This window comes from Pundamilia nyererei, unplaced genomic scaffold (assembly GCF_000239375.1).
Source record: "Pundamilia nyererei isolate P.nyererei 1_Seehausen unplaced genomic scaffold, PunNye1.0 scaffold00092, whole genome shotgun sequence".
Lineage (NCBI taxonomy): Eukaryota > Metazoa > Chordata > Actinopteri > Cichliformes > Cichlidae > Pundamilia > Pundamilia nyererei.
Window position 1 is genome coordinate 2,209,767 of NW_005187493.1, and position 18,615 is coordinate 2,228,381.

An 18,615-nucleotide genomic window follows, 5' to 3' on the forward strand; every position below is an offset into this window, starting at 1 on the left:
TTTTTGCTTTACCTTTACCTCTAAAAAACTTAGATTATTAGCCCTTCTTATGAGCTGCAACAAATCTGTTGTTTGAGTGGAGGAATGGGTTTTTACGATAAATATAATGGAGCACAGGCAGTAAGGGAGATAGAAAAAAAGACCAGAAATTTAGCAGTTTCCTTGTTCTTCTCTTTTCATTCCTGGACAGACAAGTAAAGCGCCCTTCCCTCTATGTGGTGGGTGAGATGAACTCCAGTGGGAATACTGTAGACCCCACCTGACAGCTCTCTGCCTGAGCAACTGAAGGATTTTCACTGGAGCTTCTACAACCACAGAAGTGGATTCGTATAAAAAGCAGCTTGCCTAAAATCCAGCATCTCAGCGGTTTCACTCATTTTGAACCAAGTAATTTAGAATAGTTGTGTTATATGATGTATACCTTTAAAGATGATAAAATCCTGAAGACATAATGATCTAGGGGAAAGTGAAAAATAAAAAGGATACACGTGTACTGAAAGCCAAGTAATGGAAAACCCTAGATTCCAGTCTCCCCCTGACTTTTGATTTTTTTCTCCTCTTGTGTGATGCGTCAGTCTTTCCCAGTCCTTGAATAGCACCCCACTTTTTTTTGTGCGTCCCGCACAATCACATATTTCCCTGCTCCACCTTCTCAATTCAGTGGTTGCTTTCTACCCAGAGTTCAGCCTGGCCGGCACAACCATTCCAGCTAAAGGGGAGGAGGACTTCCTCACACTGGCAGCCTCACGGCTCAGCCGAAAGAAACGTGTCATTGGGGCTGGAGTCGGCGTGGCCATGGTTCTGGTCCTGCTGGTAGCCATTCCCCTATTGGTCCACACCACCAAGGGGGGAGGGTCCGGAGGAGGAGGCACGCACTATGAGATGTTGGGTAGCTGCAAGATGGTGTGTGACACTTTCACCCCCCCACAGGGAGAGCTGACAGCTGTCTCCCCTCAGCCCCCGGACTTCTCAAACCGCAGGGGCAAACAGGGGTTCAGAGGAAGCCCTGGACTTCCTGGTCCTCCAGGTCCTAAAGGCCCCCCTGGAGAGCCCGGTAAGCCCGGCCCACCTGGCCCACCAGGGCCTGGACCTGGTGGTTACGGCCCTTCCTTCTACAGCCCCAAAATTGCCTTCTACGCCGGCCTCCGGAAGCAACACGAAGGGCGTGAAATACTCAAATTTGACGATGTGGTGACCAATGTAGGGAACTACTATGAGCCGAGTACCGGCAAGTTCACCTGCCCTCTGCCAGGTATCTACTACTTCACCTACCATGTCCTGATGAGAGGAGGTGATGGGACGAGCATGTGGGCAGACCTGAAGAAGAATGGACAGGTGAGTGCGAGTTTAGGTGGGTTTGTGCTGCAGTGTTTCTGAACTGGACTGACCTCCCCTTGCAATCAAACCAACACACAAACATTAGTAAGAATCTTTTGCATCAGTGAGTTCAAATACAAGAGCAGTAAATATAAAAGTATATAACTAAATAACATGCTTAGATCAGAACTTCAGGTAATAGATGCAATTCACTAATTTAAGAAACATTTTGTCATATAGTTTAAATGCAGGAAGATGCTGTGTTATTTACTATTGAAGTGGACTTCATTGTGCTATGCAGGTGGTGACTGCCACTCAGATTTTGAACATGGTTAAAAAGAAATCCCCCAAAAGTGAATTCCAAACAATACTCCGCTGAGAAAATCATAGTGAAGTTTTAGACAAATCAAATATAGAGAGAGATAATTAAGCTGAAATACACTAAAAATGTAAGAGACTTCAAGGACGCAAAAAAGAAGAGGAAAGGAGGTGGGAGTAAGAAATGGTTTAGAAGAAATTGTAGTTATTTGCACAACTTGCATGTGGAAAAAGAGAGAAAAAGAGGGAGAGAGAATGACAGCCAAGCGATCAAGAGGATAACAATCCTCTGCGTCTCGGTGGAGCAAAGCCAAAATGCAACAGCTGGCTACTGTCCTCTGAGAAACTCTGACTTTAACACTAATAAATAAACAAGTACAAAATGCCTGGAAAAAGCCTTGAATGCTTCCATCTGGAGAGCAGTGACAAGCTTGAAGTACTAAGCCCTCGCTCTGTTGAGGCGCTCTGATTCTGACATGTGTGCTACAGAACAGAAGAGTGATGTCCTGGGGATTACTGGAGAAGAAGAAGAAGAAGAGGGGGGGGAAGCATGCTTTGCATTGTTGCAAAGGTTTAATGGTAACACAGTTTGTCCACACAGATTACACGGTACATGAACTGACAACAATATGCTACTGAGCAGAGCATCACTGTGCTGGGCTGCTGTTCATTGGTACGCTTTATTAAATCTACATCAAAATCAGCAGGCTAAGAAGGATTTACCAGAAGAACACGGGCTAGTTTTTAATTTGAGAATCGCCACTGTGGAAACAGACAGATGCAGATTTAACATAAGGGTTAAATCTTGTTCTTACTTCAATCAAACATTGCACATACGAATTATGTGTCTTACTGTATGTGTCTTAACTATTAGGACAAAATGATTTCTAGTTTTCATCAATACTGAAGCACCGACATCCCTGTAGGCCTCGTCAGCAGCCCTTGCCCAGTCTACTGTAAGTGCTTGTGGCAGATTGCTGTTGCTTTTTTATGACCTGAAGCTACCCCCAGGTCAACCACTGGGAGTCACTTGTCCAGCAGCAAGAAAACACATCTGACCTTGCTAGCTTTTCCACTATTGGCCGAAATTTAGCAGCAGCAACATCACGGAGGATGCTACAAGGAAACAAACCCAGGGTTACTGCAGTGGTGGACTAAAGCTATATTTACAAGTTGCCCATGTTCCCCAATGTCAGCTTCTTTTTTGGTTAGTGGGTTGTGTCACAAAACTCTGAGACGTAGTGCAAAGTAGTTCAAGAAATAAAAAATTGGTGCACAAAAAAGTTTTTTTTACTGGAAATGTGCTTGTTGTAGCCTAACATTCTCTTTTTCTTACTGATTTTGAATGAAATATGTGGCATCCCCTGATTTTCTATTGCAGTGTGTGTTGCAGATCTGAGGACAGATAATAGTCATAAATTAGTGCCACAGCGAGTTTGATTATTTATTATTATGCCTACATTTTATATTTTATTGGGACAAATTGATCATCACAGCCTGTGAAAGATTGATGCACTTTGAAAAAAAAAAACTTATCCCAGCCCTGGAAACAGCATAGTATATCTTCCAAATGATTGTTTGCAGTAAAAAAAAACACCTAATATTTAAAGTTGAAATGTTGGAAAACAATATTTGGTTCATTGGCTTGCATAACGACTGATATTGCTAACCAGTTATCATACTTTCCACCAAAACAACAGAGTCTGCCCATATAATAAAAACAGTAAGTTAAAATGAATGTCTTATCTTATCTTATCTTACTTGCTGATGCTGTGTAAACGTACATTTGAGCTAACCATTACTTTCAAATTCAGACCTGTTTAGTCTGTTTCATGCTGCTTCCAGACATGTAGTATATTGAATATACATTATGTGACTGATCGAGTCCATAAAGAAAGCTTTTCCCAGTTATTGATTTGACAGCATGTACCTAAGGTGCAGAGTAAAAAGGACAGACAGCTTAATGCCAGATATAATTGGGGGGGACCTGGTTTGTTGCAGCGTGCCTTCACAGACATTGTCATTCCTGTCTTTTCCTGCTATTAAATCTTTCATAGCTTTTAGATGAGATCTTCTCCCCTTCACCTGTGCCCCTCCTTTAGTCATGTGCTCGCGCACATACACACACATACACATGTGCACCTTGCACTTTTCCTGTCCACACTAGCTATTGACTCCTTCCCCATTAATTATCTTTTCCAACAACTAAATTATTAAACCCAATTCAGTGCTGATCTTGCCCTTTTCATTGCACCCGCCTTCCTTTTTTTTCTATTCTTCTGCTAATAGACAGGTGCTCATGAACCTTGGTGAAGCTGCTAGGTCAATGAGAAAACTTTAATACAGAAATTCTCTCTTGAGAGATAGCCAAGACACTACAACTACTACACTACAACTATTGTGAATTTGTTGTTCTTCAAGGAAGATTTAATTATGTTTCTTATAAGACATCAGTATTATTATATGAGAAATAAATGATCAATTAAAATATTCACAAAAAGAAGAAATGTCCTTGTTTGTTTTAGATGAAAAGATAGATACCAATCTCTTTCCTGTACGCTCTTTCCTGAAACACAGATTTTCATATCACAAATTACTCTACCCAAAACTACAAATCTTAAGAGCACATTTCAAGGTCAGGCCAGTTTCAGCCAAATGGGTGATTTTCAACAGTTTTCTGTTGGCTAAGTGCTTTTAAAAACCAATGAAAACTAAAAGAACAGCATTTAAAGCCAATTCAGGGTAAAATAAACAAAATATGGCAACAAAATAAACAAGGACACTATTAGATAAAATACAGACGCTCTTTCATACACTGAATGGAAGCATGACCAACAAAGGGTGTTTACTGCTACTGTGGACCATGTTAGTATGTCTCCAGATAGATAGAAGAAAGAATACGTGTGCGAATGAGCAGAAGACAGGTGGAAAGGTGAACCATGGAGTAGAGATAGTAAGGGGAAGATGAGTACCTATGGTCAACCATCCAAAGCAGTGTACAGTGCATAGGAGAGGTGAGGAAGAGAGTGCAGCCAGGGTGGAGATGCTCGGAGATGAGTGTCAGGGCTGATTTGTGACTGAAGGATGGCAGCAAGAGTGAAAGGGGAGGTTTAGAAAATGGTAATGAGATGTGCTTTGATGTATGGTTTTGAGATTGTGCAACTGACAGGAGGCCATCTGGAGGTGGCAGAGCTGAGGATCCTAAGATTTTCAATGGGAGTGACCACGATGGAAGGAGTAGAAATAAGTACATCAGAGGGAGGGGACGAGGGGTGGAGACAAAGTTCGAGGTTGCTGCAGATGCTTTGTGTAATGTTGAACTTAATTCCTGTTACTGAACAAGAATGGTTTAATAATCAGTTACTAGCAGCTCATGTGCTTATTAACCAAATCTTTAGTTAAACTTGAACTGGATCCAGACCTTTGAATCCATTCAATCCACTGAACTGACTCATTACCTAATCAGACTGTAAGTAAAAGATGGAGGTATTTGAAGTAAAAAGTGAGGCGCGAGGGGTAGCTAGAAACTAACAGACATTGCACATCCACACGGTAGCGACTTGTACTACACTACAAGGAGTCCAATTCATAAATCATACACTGGTTTGTCACCTGTTGTTCTCTAAATGGGACCAGTATTTTCATGCTATAGTTAAAAAGACCTGAAACTAGAGATGAGATGATCATTGATCATAAACTCATTAAGAACGTGTTTACTGAGGTTATAATTCAAATAAACAGTAGTGTATTGACTTCTATACAGCCTGACATGTTTTTTAGCCTGAAAATCTGTCCCCCCCCCCCTCGTCAGTTAAAAAGAACATAAGGTTAAGACTTTTTATTTAAGCTTTACTTTCCAGAGGCTACTTTCTTTAAACCAGCATTATTACTGAGTAATGAGTCAAAAAAGTGACTGAAGTGTTTTTACTTTGCTCGGCTCTATTTTTAAAGCCCATCAAAACCCATTTGTGGGTAAGGCCATGTATCACTGATGAATATACTTATCCATTTTTATTAAAGTGTGCTTCAGCTATAACCCCCTAACTTCAGCTATAATGAAGCTATAACATCATTAGGATCAGGCGTCCTATAGACACTCTGCACTTGCAATTTGTCTCTAGTCATTGTTTACAGAGCACAATACATTTGGCTAAAGTAGACGTTTATACATTTTATTCAGATGTTTTGCAGATTTTTGTTTTTACTCTGTGCTAATTGAACACTTTTTAAAAAACAGATAAAATTTGATCTCACTGGCAGCTGGGTCCAGCTGCATCCTTGCTGTACTGAAGGGGGAAAAAAGCATTTCCTTTAAAGTCTGCCTTTAACATATTTCACAGCATGAGGTGACTTGTGTGCGTGCGTGTGTGTATGTGTGCGCGCACTGGGCCTACGACAATCGTCAGACTGACGGGCACAGTGTTGATCCACTTCTTGTCAAAGGGAGCAGAGAACAAGACACATCCTGGGGAGAGATCACTGCAGAGCGAGACAGAACAGACGAGCGGGCTGGCAGAGAGACAGAGATGGATGGATATTCGCAGGAGAATGGACAGAGGTTCTCTAAATTAAGACATGAGCTGAAGACAAAGCAATGCAGTCAGCCAGACAGTATATGACAAAAAAATATCAGACGTGTGGCCGGTTCTTCATCTCAAACAATGGCTAATGAATTATGTAGCTGATAAGCTTACGCCACGTTTGCAGAGATTAAGCACTCAGTGCAAAGAATCTTCTTCCCTCGCTGCGTCCCATAACTCATCAAGAGATTGGTGTTGAGGTAGATGACCTTTTCAATGGATATATAATTCACCACCAATATGTTCTTTGCCCTTTCAGTGATGAGCATGGAGTGGAAGTATGAATATTTATAGCTGGTCCAATATGGTGGAATTAGGGTTGGTCAGTTGGTCAGTCTGTGGTTCTGATTGCATCTGTGTAGTTGTTGCGTTTCACTTTCTCAGACAACCTCGCTTTGGTAGCGCCACTGGTTGCATCTATGAGGCTGGTGGACAAACTGGGCCCTTATAAAGCTGAAGTGTGAGGCTGAGAAACTGATTAAAAGTTGTCCCTAACCTTTGGATTAAAAGATTAATGTTTCATTTCAGTTTCAAGCTTTTAAAGAAAGGTCTTGATTTAAAAAACAACAAACAATAAAAGCGAGGTTTTTCCTTAAGCGTAAAGCACCAAAGATATTGTTGCAAATGCTTTTCAGTTTGAATCTCATAAACATCGCATGCCCCCAATACTTTTTTTAATTATTATTTTTTTAAATGTTCTTGAAACGCCCAGCTAAAGTGTGTCTATAATGAGGTCTGTGAGCTAACTTGTTAATTAAATAACACAGTTAAAAGTCATGATTATGACAAGCTTGGACTCAATTAGGAGAAAGATGAATTCGCCTCCAGTAGGTAGGTGTGATGCGGCTGCTGTGAGAAGAGGAAGCTGCTAATTACAGTGAGCCAGACAAGGTGTCAATATGAGGCTCATGTAGGACTTCATTAAGCACTTTTAATTTTATTTTATTTTGGCACACTGGCATGCTGTTTTCTTCCTCCTCCAACAGTTGTGCATGTCTTGATAGAATCATTAATAAACATTTTCTCCTGTGTTTTGAATTGCATTAGTGTCACAACGGCCCGACATTTTAATGGGGAACATTTTTCGATAAAGGATGAAAGTCCATCTTTTCAGACAGATTTCTTGTAGAGCAAACTTAAAGAATTTGTCCTATATACCCTGCAGCTTTTCTTGCTTTTTTTCTCTTCTTCTTGTCTCGTCTTCTATGTATTTATGCACTTGTCGGTGTGCACGGCCATTATTTAACTATATGTTTCTTGTTGTAATGGCCGAGGCCATTATATTCCAAAGACTAAAAGGACTTGGCTGGTTGTTACTGTGTTTGGCCGCGCCTTTGTTGTGCTTTCCTTTTGCCTCCCATTATATCATTATTCCTCCTCATCAAGGAAACTGTATTTTGTCTCTTTCATAAGCAGCAGTGTGCTACAGTGTTTCTGCTTTCATAACTAACAGGGACAATTCTGAAATGTCGCTGGGTTATTATCATTTTTAGAGGTTAAAGCAGAATTATCAGAATGGGCTAATCTGTGATCCAGGGTTTGCATGGTGAATTAGTGTTTAGTTGTTTTCTATTTCTGAGTATAAGAGAGTTTTTTTTTCCAGTTAATGCAAGATAGTAAACACTGGTTTTAAAAACAGAAAAAACATCAGCTCCCTCAGCTCTGGCATTAAATAATGCCAGAGCTGAGGGAGCTGATGTGCTTCAGGTAGACCATCAAGAGAACACATTTATATCCAATTAAGCTATCCCCTCTACTGTCAAAGGTTTCAGTCTAGAGCCAATTAGAGACTTTCTAATCAACATCTTGACACCTTGGGTCCTGAGTGTCATGGCGAAATATTAGCATTTTGTATGCCAATTAGTGTCTGAGTCTGCAGTGCAGGAGAGGGGTTACGCGTCGACCTGCATAATAGAAACAAGAAACCTCAGGCTGGTACACATGGGTGGAGGTTGAGAGAAAACAGACGCTTTTATGAAAAAAAAGGCCAATTCAATTGCCCTTCTTCTCTCTCCCTGTTCACCTTTAGAGGTCCCTCAGGTAAGTTTAAGAGACCCCGTCTCAATCGCTCGCTCCGCTCTGAGAGGTCTGTACATCACAGTGAATGAATCCTGTCAGTTTTATTACCAAAGGATCAAGGCACCACTGCGAAACAAAACAAAACCGAGAAAAAAATAACACACTACATGGACAGCGCACCTCCCAAACCTCATTTATAGCCCCCCTTCTCCTCTAAAACAGGCATGCTTGATCAGTTTGTTATCCAACATCCTCCCTCTCCATCACTCAAGGCCTCCCTCAACTTTGGCTTCCTTTACTCGCATCCTGTGCTCGGACTACTAAAGCGCACGCAGCTGCTTACTCGTCTGTGCGACCTAATCCAAATTTCTGCTCTCACACCCACCTTTTCATTACGCATACTTCTCTTCTCTTTGCCCCATGCCCTCCTTGCATCAATTTTCTCAGACATTTTATCAACGCCTCTATAAAAATGGTGAATGCGTTATGGCTAAATAAATGTGAAATACATGTGTCTGCCCTTAAAAAAATGTCACATGAATGAGTGGCACACAGCTGAAAATGTAGATTTTATTGAGCATTTAGGACTGTCGGTGAATTATTTCCATGCTGTCAGTTTCCTCACTCTCTCTCCTCCTACCACCGCTCTCTGGCTCTCTTTCCACATTTAATGTGGCCCCAATGAAAAGTGTAGGCAGTGTAATCTTCTCTATTGTCCCTTGGGTCTTCCTTCTTCCCAACAGCAGCAGATCACGTCAGAACAGCGTTGGGCCAACAGACAGAAATTCACTCCCTTGTCGCTATCAATCTCCGCCGCTGTTGACAATAATCCTGATCTGCCTTTGCTTCTTGTTTTCACTCCCAAAGCCCCAGTGCCTCCTGCCCACTTTAGGAAAACAAGGTTTCACTGTGATTGTTACTGACAGCTGAACCTGCAGACTCATCTGTGCCGGTTTCAGTGTCACAACACAATACGATCTTAGTATGGCCCGATGGGGGAAAAATAAAGCCCTTTTAGTGGTGGAATAAAAATTCAATATTCAGATAATGAGGAGGGAAAATAACAATTCAATTAATGCAGCACATATCTACAAAGCTTGGACAGGGCAATATAAGCATGTGGCTATGGACTGTATGGAGACCAGTGGGTTAGATGAAGTGTTTTCTTCATACTTAGTTGTTATATTGGGAATACATGCATGTGGTTTGGCATTGCATGATTAAAAAAGCCAGGAAAAACATCATCTGCAACATAAGTTGTTTGAAAGATGCACAAATTACCTGTTCCGTGTGGATTAATGCACCCCAATACCATCACTGATGCTGGCTTTTAATCTATAACGAGCTGGATGATCCTTCTCCTGTTTAGAATTTCACATTTTGAATGTTCAGTTTTTAAATTCACATCAATTTGATTTATTCCTATACTTTTCTTTTCCAATGATTTACAGTCGGTGATGACACAGCATTAGTGAAATAGCAGTGACACACAAAGGTAGCCCAGGTAAAGTTTTTCCTGAAAATTTTAAGTAAATGTAGAACAGAAGTGAAAAACACCAACTAAAGTAATTTAAGACTGAAACTTTTCAAGAAATGCACGATATCGTCACATAAATTGAAATTGAGCAATTTATTTCCCCCTGGGATGTTGTATCTGATGTTGAGCATTTGCTCATAGCTCTTCTTTACAACCACGTAACCACATTGCTACTTTCCAGCCTGCTTTTCCTGTAATATAGAGCACAACTAGCAAGTACTCCAACAATCCTTGATGAAGTCATTTGTTTACTTTTGGATAAAACATGATCAGCTCCTACTAACTCTGTTTTTAGGTATTTATTCATCACTGGATGCTAACACGCGACTCTTGCTGTCAGACATGTTTGGGTTTATGTTCATTGATTTTTCTAGGGAACATAAATGCATTGCATTGCTATATCATTAATATGGAGAAATCACACTTCTTTTAAAGTGTGTAAATTATTGTGGATGTCATGATATGGCACAGACCCAGTTTTTCACTACATAATCCTGCATTTCTAATGCAGTGCCACTTAACCTTGTTCTTTGCATGCAGAGATTTCTCTGAATTGTCTGAATGTTTTAATGATGCAACATAAGAAAAAACCATTAAGAAATGCTTTTCTTTAATTGGTGAGCTGTTGTATTTGTTGACATTTCCTCACCATTTTTCTTCTAAAAGTGTCTTTGGGGTATTTTACTGAACCCCATTCATGTCTCCAATAAGTCTAATAAGTTGGTGTTTTACAGGCATTACAAAACTTTATCTTTTGTTTCCCTGTTGGGGACAGATGCAACTTTAGTGCCTGAAAGATTTTGTTCCTGACACAAAAATAAATGTTTTAAATAAAAAAATTTTTTAAATTAAGTAGAAATTCTAAAATTAAAAATTAAAACTTATATATGGAGAGTGAGAAATTATTTTTTTTTAATGTGGAAGAATAAACATTCAATAAACTCCAGTTTTTAAAAAAAATAATTTTTTTGCAATTCAGGTTTTACAAGTCACAGAGTAAAATAGGTCACACATTTCATCGTGTGATGTCAGAGTTCAACTTACACGCAGATATATTTGTTCGTTTGTTGTTATGAATGTAACATATAATTCGTGAAGCAGCTTATGTTCATCCATGAATTACTTCTACTGTCAATCGTATTAATATTGATAATATTTAAAAGGTCACACTCTTGTAAATATGTAGATAAAATGTACAAAGATGCGACTTGTCCACTAGTTTACTGTATATAGGAGGGGAAAGGGAGCCATGAATTAATCATAAACGTAGCACATTAAATGTCAGCATCTCCACTGTCTGAGTAGAGGCTAAGTAAACCTACGTGCCTCATAAAGAAGTCAACCATAAAAAGCCATAAATAACAGTGTGTCCTTTTGGTTGGCAAATATAATTAGCTGGTGTTCATTTAAAAGGCCATTCAATGAGGTGGTGTGAATATCACTGCTGCAACTTTTGTTGTGACCCTTAAATGCTGATTCAGGTAAACATTATTTTATTTCAAGGATGGTTTAGGTTTGCTTACGATAATATTGTCAATGTACATGCAGAGGTAAACTCACTTTAGCTGTAATTTTACGCAGCAAAACAGTTTCCCCACTCCTGTTTGATGTGCTATTGGTCTGTCACTACCCTAAAAACAGTTCAGAGGGCTAGACGCTCCTACAGGGTCTAGACTTCAGGAGCAGGCCGCGCCTTTTCCAGCACATCCCCTGCTCCTCCATTAAACATGTAGGTACATTTACATTTTCTCCGATCAGCCCTCCGGCCATAACAAGGTAAAGGTGCTTCAGTCTTTACTCATTGATCCAGTGGTGAAAAACTGAAGAAAACTGACCTTCACATGCACAGTTTTTATGAGACAATCCTTATTCCCTCCATTTTTGAGTGGTCATAATGTTTTCTGCTCACTGGTGTACTATACAGCAATCCTCACAGCAGCCGGCCAGCCTCTACCTCAGCTGACAGTATACTGTCAGGGGAATCTTGCTGTTCAACCATGTAGACAGATGTTGGATGTACAAGATGTAACAATCCCTCTACTGTAATATTTCTCCTAAACCTACTTGTTCTCCTCAGGGGAGACATTCAGTCCCTTCAGAGCAAAGCAGCCTAGCACTGTAAAGTAACAAAATGTCTTCCATTGTTCTTGTTCTTTCCTTAGCTGTTCACCTGAGATTTGCAAAACAAAAAAGGAGGAGATGTGAGGTTATCAAGATGCACAAAGAGGGCAGGGTGGCTTGTGAATGTGCCATATTGTATCCTGACCTCATGCTAGTATTTGGTGGGCCCGTTTGACCACTCTAGCCTATCTTGTGCTCCCACTTATTGTGATTGTATGGAGTTATTGAGGAGTTGGACCTATTAGGCGAGGAGCTGCCATAGCTGTCTGCCTACCAATTACTAGCCAGCAGCTATGTACAGCCTGCCCCGAGGTAAAGAGGGGTAGGGGATGTTGTAAGAGGTTGTGGGGGAAGGATATAAGTGGGGTTGGGGATGCTGGGTAGGGGTTCTCAGGAGACCTGCCACAGCAGCACGTCGTTAATCAATCCGATTTAGACTGGACAGGGACACACTTAGACGCTGCCCCCGCCAACACTGCCATGGCAGGGGAGAGAAAGCGTGTGCGTGACCTGCATCTTATTCCAGTATGCGGACACAAAAAGATGGATAGATGGGTCCAGAATGAAGAGAAAGGAATGGGGTGGCAAATGAGAGAGGGATGATGGAAGGGGCGTGAGGTGTGGAGGGAGAGACAACAATTAATGGAGTGATGTGAGTTGAATTAAAACAAAGGAAAGATATTGATTCATTTCTGTCCTAAGGAGGGGAGTAAAAATGTTCACCTTCTTTATGTGAAAGAAAACCCCACAGAGAGAAATGTATTTGATAAAATTGATGAAAGGGGCAAAATAAAAATGTTGGATGGAGGAGGAGAAAGGGGGAAGTTTAGTCTGATTTGATTTGTCTTTGTGATCACAAGAGATCAGTGAAGTTTGATGACTGGCGGAGATGATGGACCATATCCTTAGTCAGACTCACAGGAGGAGACAAGGATAGAGTTAGGGCGTCCTATTTGCATTCATTAATATGTATGCACATGTGCACTTTATTTTCCACTATTAAATGGATTGCCTGCTTGAATAGTTTGTTACCCAGCCAGTGATAGTGCAATTTATTATAAGGAGATTTGCTTACCGAGTGCGAAAACAACTCAGATTTTACCGAGAGCGGATGAAATAACAGGCACATTTAACAACATCATAAATAAAGACGCTCCTTTGTCACCAGAAAAGCTGCTCAACTAAATCCTGGGATACTGGATTGGTCTTCGAGAATTAGGTACACAACATTAAGTCTGGTAATTGTGCTCCCTTCTGCAACATGTATGGGATCATTGCCATCGTGTAATATAAGGGCGGTGCTAAGTGGTTGCATATTAGTATGCATGTAAATATGTATAGTTAGATGTAATGACTTCTTCCTAAATGACTGGTCATATCATTACAGACAGAGCATCATGTGGATTGCATTTCCTTCTCCAATCACAAAGCTGTCCAGATGTTGATAGAAGAGTAAATAATGCCTCATCTGAGCAGATTTACTTTTTTAAATTGTGCAAGGCTCCATGGTTTGCAGCCTTCACACCGGATAATGTGTTAGCTCTGTATACCAGCAGTTAGTGGGTGGCAGAGTTTTGTCTTACAGGAGTGTTGATAAGATTGTTTAGTGATTCTGAGGCTGCAGTGTGCTGACGTTCAAATGTCCTTGGCTATGCCTTTTATTCATATCTGACGCCAAACAGGGATGACATTCTTCTTTTGAATGTTTTCATCAAAACATCGAACATTTTCATCATCTCGCTTGTCTTGAAACTATGGTTTTATCGCGTTTCCTTGAGTTAGTGTCTTAAAGCCGAGTGATAATTACTTTCAGTGCATTCAATTCAATATATTTTATTTTTATAGTGCCAAATCAAGTAAGGTAAACACCCTAAAATAATAGAGTGAAAACCCAAACAATGAAGCCACCCCCTATGAGCAAGCACTTGGTGACAGTGGGAAGGAAAAACTCCCAACAGGAAGAAACCTTCAGCAGAACCGGGCTCAGAGACAAGAAGCTATCTATTGCATTAGGGCGAAGGTAAAGATAACGGGTGAGAGAGATGGGACAAAAATTTAAAGTTACAGCTCCTGTCATGCACCTTTAAGCCTCGTGCAATACATATTTTGGTAAACTCTCAACACTGTCATCACTGATGACTCTGGGTTATTTATTTTGTTTGCTTGTTTTTTTAGCAGTACCAAGCAGCATTAGGGATTGATGAGTTGAGCTTTTAGCAAATAATAGTTTTAGTGGGTAGTGGAGATAGCTACTGGATGTGTAAATAGACAAGTTCACCACGTCCACTTGAAAGGTCACAATAAGCCAATGTGGTATTCACAGTTTGTCTACGACCCCTTTCTTGTGATGAGAGCAGCACTGTCCTCTGACACAAACTGTCAATGCATGACAAGCAAAGACAAAAAAAAGGTAAATAAAACTGAAAGCAGTTTTCAGTTAATGACGCTGACATGGATGAGCAATAGCAAACACATATAGCAGTGATCAGAATGTGTGAACCTTCATTGTGTTTTCTGTGTTTGTGTGAAAAAATGAACTGATGTGTTCCTTGACACCTTTCTGCTAATCTCCCATCAAACTGTCCTCAGCAACAGGTGGATCAGGTGTGACAGCAACAATCCTCTGGAAAAAAAATAAAAAATTGATGGTGACTAAAAAAGCTGGTGGTCTGAGACGGAAGTGTGAGGCCAAAGATCACTGCACATCTCATTTATCTACCCAGTGGACAGGAAGGCATCAGCACTGATTACATTACACCACGATCACAGAGTGAAACAGGAAATAAAACAGCAGTAGTGAACAAACTGGTTGTAGGTGAGATAATGTGGTGAAAAAGATAAAAGTGTTAAAGGGAAAATGTAAAAAAAAATAGAGGAATTTCAGTTATTATCAACAACGAATTTAAATATAAATAAAAGTAAATGCGTTCTTAACATGTTGGATTAGATAACTGGACTGTATAACACATTTTTGACTAGTGTGAAGTCCATAGTTCTGTCATGCTGACTAGTTAATTAACATGTAGATGGCAGTGGTGAACATGTCTCCTCTGCAGGCGATAATTAGTGTTTGAAGGCTATAAGAGGAGACCTCCAATTAAAAAGAGAGATTTGTAGAAACTTGTAGGTGAGACTGGATACTGAAGATGAAATATTAAAAAATAGCCATTGAAAATCACATTTGGTGTCTATAAGTAGGTTTATGATTATATACATAAAAGCTGTTAGAAAAACAGAAAATATTTTTAACAGTAATTTTTTTATTTACACAAATGTTCAGGTAATGGATGTGCAGCATAGTTACATTTTAGCTAATACTGATCTTTAATTTCTCTGAAAAAAGCAGGTTGTGTCAGCATGACAGAAGAGTTGCTGTTTCCTGCCTTGTTGAGAGTGCGTGCAGACCATTGTCGCCCACGAAAACATGATTCAGCCTCACCGCAGACAACAATATGTCTGCAAAACACACTCATGACATCAAACGTCTGCTTTCCACGTGGCATTTCCTTCTTTAATGGTCTTTTTTCAATCTTGGCCGCCTATCAATTCCTTACTTGTGCTTTTTCGCAGGTGAGGGCCAGTGCAATCGCTCAAGACGCAGATCAGAACTACGACTATGCCTCCAACAGTGTTATCCTGCACCTGGACGTGGGGGATGAAGTGTGCGTGCAGCTGGATGGGGGCAAAGTTCACGGGGGAAACACCAACAAATACAGCACTTTCTCCGGCTTCCTCATCTACCCTGACTGACAATGTCCTCACATTCCTATACTCCCCCTCTGTAATCAAGCAAAAAGTTTCATCTCCTTTCTTCATCTAACACTGCCATAATGTAATTTGTCATTTAACTGCCCTTCAGTAAATGAAACATTGTAATAATATGACCACAGCTAATAGATAGAGCTTGAAGAGAATTTGTGTAAAAATGAGTATAATATTGTACATATTACCAGATAACATTTACTCAATATAATACACTTGTGTGATCACTATTATGTGCCATGTACAGTATGTGTAAGCATGGCTAAAACACAATTTAAATACATCTTTTTCATATGCACACGTTTGCCTGTACACACGCGAGTGTCCACGCGTTAAGTGAAATTTACTTGTCGTTCTGAGAGAGGATGATCGTCCCGGCCACCGCTCTGAAATCAACTGGAATGATATCTGAATGTAGATTGTCAACCGAAGTGTGCGGCCTTCTGCCTTTACCGTGAGATGGATTTTCAATACGGCCGTAGACGTCAAACAAGAAAAGTCATGAATATATTGATCAGAGCTTATATTAGAGCCAACTTTATGGTCATAAACCGGTGTGTTGTATGTCTGTGTTGATGCCGCATACACGCCTGTGCTTGCCCTTTATTTTGTGCTGAGGTGTAAAAGCATCATGTTACTAATGGTATGACTTGCACAGTCTCTGACTCCTGCAATAGGGAGGAGGAGGAGGGCTTTTGAGATGTTGATAACAGACCTTTAACAAACCCAATATGTCAATACTGAGATTTAGCTTCGAGATTTATCCTGACGCCACCTCATCATATCCTGCTAATGAGCTGAGGCTTCTTCTACAGCCTCACCTGTTGGGTGACACACAAATCTTTCCTCTTTAAATAGTGATAATTTGGGAAAGATTTTTCCATATGAAGATCATGGGATGCAGTCGAATAGCTGAAGTAGTTAGTTTGACATGCTATCTGCCCACCTTAAATGTTGAGATTGATGGATTGTGTTAAAAGCCGGCTGTCATAGTGAGGTTTAGAATTGATATTATTTCTTTTTAGAGAGTCTCACATGAAGGCTTCCATAATGTTCTACCCACTTCTTCAGTCATGGCCACTAAATTCGATAGATTGTGTTTTTTCTATCTGCAGAAATGTTTTTTTCGTGGCATGGCTCTGCCGAGAAATCAGTCTCTCCACCCTTCAACTCACATATGTGGAAAGCGTAAAGCAGGGAGAGCAGCAGGAAGACCCTCATACAGAACAGAGCAGGCATCAGTAACAACAGATAGGACACTGATGCATGATGGGATGAGAGGTGGGTGGCAAAGCGGCTTGCAGATGAGCAAGCTAAAGCAGCTTTTACAACACTATCAGTTGATGCTGACCGGCACCGAGATCAGCTGATGTGTCAGGACTGCAGCTGAGCTTGACTTCATGGCCTGCCTGAGCCAATGTTCTGCTGAAATTGTGCAATGGATTTAAAAAAAGAGAGAGCCTCCCTACCTCCTCACAGCAGGCCAATCACAAGAGTGAAGCGGTTGTAAATGTGTGATTGCAAGAAAAACTGTTTCCCAGTCTAGTTCCCAAAATGTGAAGCTTTTTTCTTTTTAATTTTAATGTGAATGTATCCATGTGAAAAATCTCTTGATGTTACTGCCATGTGCCATACCCATAGGTTCTCTGTGCCTTATACTATCAATTTATTTTTATTTTTTATGCATGAGATGGTTTTCCCTTGTTAAGCTAAGTGAAGAAGATGGTCCACGTCATGCAAATCGAAATCAGACACATTACTTATAAGAGGGATTGTCTTTACAATGTTAGTGCATACTCACTTAATGAAATGCACACGTTTATGTTGCAAATAGTGACTACGAATCTTTGTGTGTAACTGGATGTTACTGACCCTTGTAAATAAAAGGCCACAAAACTAAGACCAAGATGAATTCTGTATGGTGGGAATCAATAACAGAAGCATGACACGGTGTAATTGAAACTCTGCATCCACAAAAATTGTAATATTTCAACGGATCCGAATTTTCACGTTAAATTTTTTAACATTTTTTAATAATATACCTTGAACGTAAAACTCTTTTTAACACATTTGTTAGAGTTTAGTGCCGTGCAAGTAGAGGGCTTCATTTTAAAACGTGTGAAGGAGACGGTATTATTGAGGTAGCATGACCATACCCAGATATTTGGATGTGGATTATTCTTACTCTTATTAGTCTTGTGGTGAAATTGAAAAAAAAAAACCCATCTTAATGTCGTATATTGTACACAGACATCCCCCATGTGTGGCTTCATTTAACCTCTGCGCGACGATGCATCCTACTGTGTGTGTTTTCTGGCGCTGCTACCTCTGTTCCCGAGCAGTAAAGATCCATTGCTCTTACTGTTCTTTGCGAGCTGAGACCATGAAATACAATTAAAAAAAAAAAAAGGTTCAGGATGATTTTACTGTCAGGCAGAACCAGTGCTTTCTTTATTGCTTTTATTCTGTCTTCTTTCCACAGGAAAACAAAGAAGCTGTTGCAGACCTGTTATGATAAAGTGTCTTTGAAGTTTTCAGGGTGTTTTTTATATGTTAAAAAAAACATTCCTTTTTTTTTTGCAGCACTGAGGTCTAACACATTCTTCAGGTTCAGTTATTTGCTCACATAATATTGCAACAGTTGCCTTGAGATGCACAACTCTCTCAAAATCCTGAACAACAATGTGTGTGTGTGTGTGTGTCCCTGCTTGACTGCATTATATGCAGAGGCTTTCTGTCTTGCACTTTTTGTATATAAATATGAAAAAGAAGAACAGCAAATCTATCTATCTATCTATCTATCTATCTATCTATCTATCTATCTATCTATCTATCTATCTATCTATCTATCTATCTATCTATCTATCTATTGTATATTTAAAAATATACTATATATATATATATATTGTATATTTAAAAATATACAACCCTAACTCCAAAAAACTTGATATCGTTAGCTTC

General features: G+C 40.0%; 1 protein-coding gene across 1 annotated transcript in view; it reads left to right on the forward strand.

Annotated features, from left to right (window-relative positions):
• c1ql4b (complement component 1, q subcomponent-like 4b) overlaps positions 1–17,554 on the forward strand; it is an 18,655-nt gene extending 1,101 nt beyond the window's left edge. Inside the window, exons 2-3 of the mRNA XM_005739625.1 lie at positions 191–1,335; positions 15,463–17,554. Coding sequence (XP_005739682.1) covers positions 796–1,335; positions 15,463–15,642 — 720 coding nt within the window. The 5' untranslated portion in view covers positions 191–795 and the 3' untranslated portion in view covers positions 15,643–17,554. The remainder of the gene's footprint in view (positions 1–190; positions 1,336–15,462) is intronic.
• The last annotated feature ends 1,061 nt before the right edge of the window (positions 17,555–18,615 follow it).